Source organism: Erpetoichthys calabaricus, chromosome 3 (assembly GCF_900747795.2).
Source record: "Erpetoichthys calabaricus chromosome 3, fErpCal1.3, whole genome shotgun sequence".
Taxonomy (NCBI): Eukaryota; Metazoa; Chordata; class Cladistia; order Polypteriformes; family Polypteridae; genus Erpetoichthys; species Erpetoichthys calabaricus.
Genome location: NC_041396.2, coordinates 94,792,418 through 94,798,415, shown reverse-complemented (window position 1 = coordinate 94,798,415; position 5,998 = coordinate 94,792,418). Strand labels below are relative to the sequence as shown.

The 5,998-nt window shown below is 32.8% G+C and overlaps 1 protein-coding gene across 1 annotated transcript in view; it reads left to right on the top strand.

Annotated features, from left to right (window-relative positions):
* Nucleotides 1–1,222: 1,222 nt before the first annotated feature.
* The window catches only part of ccdc25 (coiled-coil domain containing 25), a 61,057-nt gene continuing 56,281 nt past the window's right edge, over nucleotides 1,223–5,998 (top strand). The window contains 4 exon segments of the mRNA XM_028797174.2: nucleotides 1,223–1,390; nucleotides 1,960–2,007; nucleotides 4,446–4,485; nucleotides 5,171–5,222. Of these exon segments, the coding sequence (XP_028653007.2) occupies nucleotides 1,366–1,390; nucleotides 1,960–2,007; nucleotides 4,446–4,485; nucleotides 5,171–5,222 (165 nt within the window). The 5' untranslated portion in view covers nucleotides 1,223–1,365.

The following is a 5,998-nucleotide window of genomic DNA, read 5'->3' as shown; positions in this document are numbered from 1 at the left end:
CCTCTACAACCAGGAAGAGCATCTGAGTTAACGTCATGTCAGAACTTTCCAGGGTTGGCGCGCACTAGTCGAGAAGGGTCTGCAGCAATATTTACTTGCACTAGTCTGTTATGCTATTATAATTGTGTGTGTAGTAAGCTATGAAAATGTAGGGGACGCATTATTATATCATTTTTAAATGTGTAAGGTTATTTTAATTTAACTCATTTTTCACCACAATAAACTTGTTCTTTGTAATCCGTACTTTTAAGAGCTGTTATTCTTTAATTTCAGCGTGTTAATGCAGTTAATTACTATGGAGGACTATTTCGGACAAAATGAAATAAATAAATAAGCAACAAAAAACATATTTCGTGACACATTTATTTATTTATGCTCTCATTTCATGGCACATTTATTTATTAAGGCTTTATTTCATGATACATTTATTTATTTATGCTCACATTTCACAGAACTTTAATTTATTTGCGCATTTATTTATTTATTTAATTTTGTCCAAAATAGTCCTCCATAAATTACAGCGGTTTAATAACCAAAACTACTGGAGGAGGCGGAAAACGAAACCGAAGATAGATAGATAGATAAGAGTATTACTTAACAGAAATGGCGGGGTTATATTAGGTTCGCCAGATTTTCAAATCCCCAGACAAGGGTACGTATCACGCGATCAAACTTCGTCCCCTGTTTAGTGTCTGTCCGTGTTTTAGACGTTTTTGAAAATGAAGATTGTATCCCCTTGGAGTTTCGTGCACGTTGAAGTAGCTCAGCCAGTATGTTAAAAACAGTACACTTCTGTTTTATTTTAATAATTAAATGGGACAATTTTCTGAAAAACGGACTGTGAGGAAAAAATAGACGTCTGGTCAAGTCACCCAAGGTGCTCATAACGAACGTTGCATTCTTCAGACTTGTATGCCTAAATTAAATACATCTAAAATACACACATAAAATTTACTTGTAAATTCCACAGTCGGGAGACTTGCAGGTTAGATTGATTGGCGATGCTAAATTGACCTCTTTTGTTTGTTCAACAACCTGCAATGGATTGCCGCCCTGTGCAGAAGTCGTTCCTGCCTTGCACTCTAAGCTAGCTGGGGACAGGCTCAGCAGATTCGCGACCCAACCACGGATAAGCTTCTTTAGAAAATGTATGAATGACTGGATGATTTATTGGCTATATCGTCTAACGTTGGTAAACTCTAAATCCCAGGGATCTTTGCGACTATCACATCCCTTTCACTGGAAGGTCTACTTCCGGTTTTAATGTGTTCGATGTTGCACGAGTTTTACAGGAGCGGTTTGTCTTGTTTTCACAATAATTATTAGTTCTTGCATAACTGTTTTGTTTTCCAACTTTTTCTCATAATGGTTTTCTATTTTACCAGCAATGGTGAGGGCACCTCTATATTCATATTTTTGTTTGCACCCTTTGTAACTTTCATTTTTTTAGTATAACCCTAGTATTCAGACATTTAACTTTTTGGAACATTGTCACGGGCCTATCATATGCTAAAACTTATAATTTCAGCTTCACGTGAAAAGCTATGTATTTTCGCTAAATTCTGTTGCTCATCTTGGCTTAGCACATTTAATTTTAAATATCTGTTAGTAATGGAAAGGCTTGCAAAGAGGATAAAGATGTGAATTTATTGTCGATGCTAATAATTACAATATTAGTGGTATATAGTGTATGCAGTTATGAAAGCGATGTGATAGTTTAACTGCTGAGGTATACTTTTTAACATTGATTATTGTCTGTAATATATTTATGTGTTTGTCTAAATAAAATCTGGCTCACGGCGTAAAATGTTCACTAAGTTTTGTTTTATATTGTTATTGTATATGCAATATAATACGACCCAATTCTAAAATAAAAGTGAAAGATTTTATTTTGCTCTTATGTTGGTAGCTTTGAAAGACATTTGTGATACACAGGTTCTTGTGTTCGTTTTACTTTAGTTGTGGCATCTCCTTACACGATCTATATGGGGAAAGACAAATATGAAAGTAAGTGTCCTACTTTAGTTCATAACCAATGTGTAATGTACATTTGTCATCTTAATAAAATATAACACATTTCATTACTCAGTTTAGTTTATGTCTGTAGTAAATTGTAATTTGTACACCTGATTGGACCTCTATAAGTGATTGTGAGTGTAAGTGTGGGTGTATGTGTGTTTACAAGGGCACCATTTCTGTGGTTCAAACTTGTTTTGTAGTCAGTGGGGCTGAGATGGCCTCTGGCCTCCTCAACCCAAACCCAGAATTGAACAAGCACATGTTGGAAAATGCCAAACTTCTTTTTTTAATCTCTAGTGGCTTATTTTATTTAACCTTTATTTTCTGGCTTATTTAATGTGTAATTCCTTGGTAATGCAAGCAATGACATCTCAAAAATTTGGCTTAAAAAACAGTGTGCTTGTTGAAGTATTCTGGTGATTTCTTTTTGCCTGTAATTGACTTTTGGAGGTCCAAAAATTACTAAATTTCAGACAGTTAGCAGGTACCACTCTCTGTTAGTAGAGGTGGCTGTACTTTAAACGAAAAATAATTTTGTGCAGTTATCTTGATGCCTGTACAATATTAAAAAATAACTATGTAGAGGATAAAATGTGTAAAAAAAAAAAAAAAAAAAAAAACACTTTTATGTTAATAAAGCTTACATATAGATTTCTAGTCCAGTTTACCCATATGTTAAACAAGTCAAAACAAAGCTCTACACAAAAATATTGTATTTGTTATACTCTAGTTATTTGCAACATTTCAATGGATAATATTCAGGCTGACAGTCTTTGAATGATCACTTTTCCAGTAAGTTTCTTGGTTAACAGTATATCTATCTGGTAGGTGAATGAAATACTAATATTTGTATTAGCTTCTGTGCAGCAATCTGGTATGACTTTATATGGAATGCATCACACCAAAATGAGGTGCTTATGGAACATATGTAAAAATAGAATTAAAGAAAGAGAAAGGACAAGTGATTAGTGTAGTAACCGTAATATAAAGTAAGAAAATACTGCTAATATATTACTTTAATAAAATCCAATGTTACATTGCAGTGATGACCAAGCAACCCCAGATATCTATACTGTTTTTATACTCCTAACTTCTACATAAGTATCCAAAAGGCATCTACTGTGTAAAGTCATTATAAACCTAATGCAGTTGCATTATGAACTCATTTATAATTTTCTTTCAAAGAAATCATGTTTCATTAAAAAAGTTTAGACACTTCAGTAGTGACACATAGATAGTACTGATTTTCTCAACAACAGCTACATTTTCAAATAGATCGTACTTTATTTGTCCCACGGGCCAATTTAGTTTTTACAGAAACATGGGAAACATAGAAGTTTTAAAATGACAAAACCCTATCAAACACACACAAGAATTACTCTTTTTTTATTCAGCTGTTTTGCAAATGTGGTTGTGCGAGTGAGTCTTGAAATGAACTGCCTCCCTGTCTACGATTGATTTCAGCTTTGCCATTACATGTGCAGTGTTTCCTCCCCAAATGAAAAACATCAGCTCATTGGATTCAGTAAGTGGATGAATGGGTATATTTCTAAATTATGCAGAGAATCTCAAAACCATACATCTAAGTACACTTGAAACAATCTGGTACAGTCAATGAACTACAGTATGTGAATATCTAAATATATAGTTTTGTTATTCTCCAAATGTGTAGTGTAATCACATTTTAATTCAGAAAACACATTTACTTTTCCAAGTCTTCTTTCAGTGTGTTGATATATGTAGCTGCACTTGCATCAAACATTTCTTGAAGCAAAAGATATTCCAATAAAATTGTAAGAATGCACATATTGCCTTGCTTTACTGTAAACTCAAAAAAATATATTATTCACAACTAGAAGTGGATTGAAAAAAGCAACTCTTTTAAATTACATTTGCACATAAAACAAGGTGCTTATGTTTCTTAACTATTAGACAGCAGTCAGATTCTACTTTAAAATATGCACCAGCAGTGATACATTTCAGTTAATTGTTTCAGTTGTAGTTTTTTATCAAGGTAGAAGTTTGAAAATTTTATTACATTTCTTAAGTCAATCCTATGACCTGATTAGTTTCTTTGAATTACCGCTCACTATTAGAGAAGGGTACATTTTGGCAAGTGGACCTTTTTAATTGTACAATTTAGATATGAAAAGCTATGGTTTTCAATAATGAAACGTAAAGTTATTTAAATTTTAATGTGACATCAGATCATTTGTCAAATAATGAGAATGTGTAACTATTATTTTGAATTGAGTTAAATGTGAAGTGTGAAAGTAATTCAGTTTCTGTAGGTGAATGGCACTGGTGTACTTAGCTCTGTATGGCTCACAGGGAAGTCTCTATGATATCCTTGTAGTGTTTTAATGGTTTGGTAATAGTTGTTTTATAGCATTTTGATTTTAAATTGCTCCAATTTACTTTTTTAGATGAAGACCTTATTAAATATGGGTGGCCTGAAGATATCTGGTAGGTAACTACTGCTGTGCAAGCATTTATTCTACATTGAAATTATGATTAATTTGCTAAGAGGCAAAATTATGCCACACTGTTCAGCTCATAGTACAAGAGTTAAAGGGACAAATACCAACAAAGACACTGTGATGCATGCTGTAATTATCTCTGTGTAGGTTTTCTTTAGGTACAATAATTAACCTCATACATACTAAAGGTGTTTGATATGTTGGCTTGTTGACTTTGATATATTGACAAGTGTAATTGTGAGTGAGTGTGCCTTAATTTTAGGTTGATTCTGTCTTAGTGCTCAGTTCTGCCAGCTCTTCAAAGCCCTATAATGGAATATTCCAATCTGAAAATGAGAAATAGAAAATGATGAATTTATTTCTATTAAGCAGATAAAGAAGTAGTAAAACTAGGCATTTTTACCAGTGCCCATACAGTGTGAATGATTTTGGAAAACATAAAATGCTCACTGATATAGAGCTTACATAGATGTTTGGTTTAAAGCTGTGCTTGAAACTATCATGGCTTAGACCAACTCACTTATTTGCTAGTACTTTTAAAGTGATTGAATATTTATTTTGTGCATAAATATAGGTAAAACAAAAAGAAATCAATCTTTCTCAAAAGCATTCTATTTCAAAGTAGCTTTATGTAGTTTTTGTTTTGAAAGCTGTAATATTTTTCTTTTTAGGTTTCATGTTGATAAATTGTCCTCTGCTCATGTTTATTTAAGATTGCATAAGGTAAGAATGCATCATTTTGTCACTCATCCAGTACTAGACACCAGGCTCCCATGATTTTATTAATTTAATAATGTTGTCAGAGGTTTCTACAATGTTCATTCTTTGTTTTAAGGTTGTATTCTTATTACTTAACTAAGAAATGTTCTGCATGTCACCTGGTAATTAATGCATTTTTTTCTGTTACTTTTATATATATATGTAGTGCATATGGTATTAGCAACCTCTACATATTATTTTTAACTGATTTTTTTATTGAAATTGGATTGGAAAAGCAGCATAGTATCAAGAAGAAGATGAACCATTTAGTGTAATGGGGTAGAATTCAGTATTCTAAAGAAAATCACATTTCTGTTTGTTGCTTAGTGTAATGGGCTATAATCCAGTGTTTTAAAGAAGAGGCAGAATTTCTGGAAAATTTTGCTACAGGTTATTGTTGATGGCAATCTACAGGACATAATGACAAAAGAGTCATCTTCTATGAATAGTCAGACTGCTTTGATTTAGTATCTCATCTACACACAATGTGGGGATACAGAACTGTCTGCTTCCTTTGAAAATTAACAAGTTCTGGGGACATTGGTTTCTAATCAAGTACTTTTTGATAACTGGCTACAATACTATTGGTTGAACCAAAGTAAATGTGTTTACACTATTTTTTATGCAGAGGAAATTGGCTTGCACCATTGTTTCACTGATTGTCATGTTGATCTATGCAGAGATTGAAGCATTTATATACTGTATTTCTGGGTAATACAGTATATGCCAAAGGAGCATCG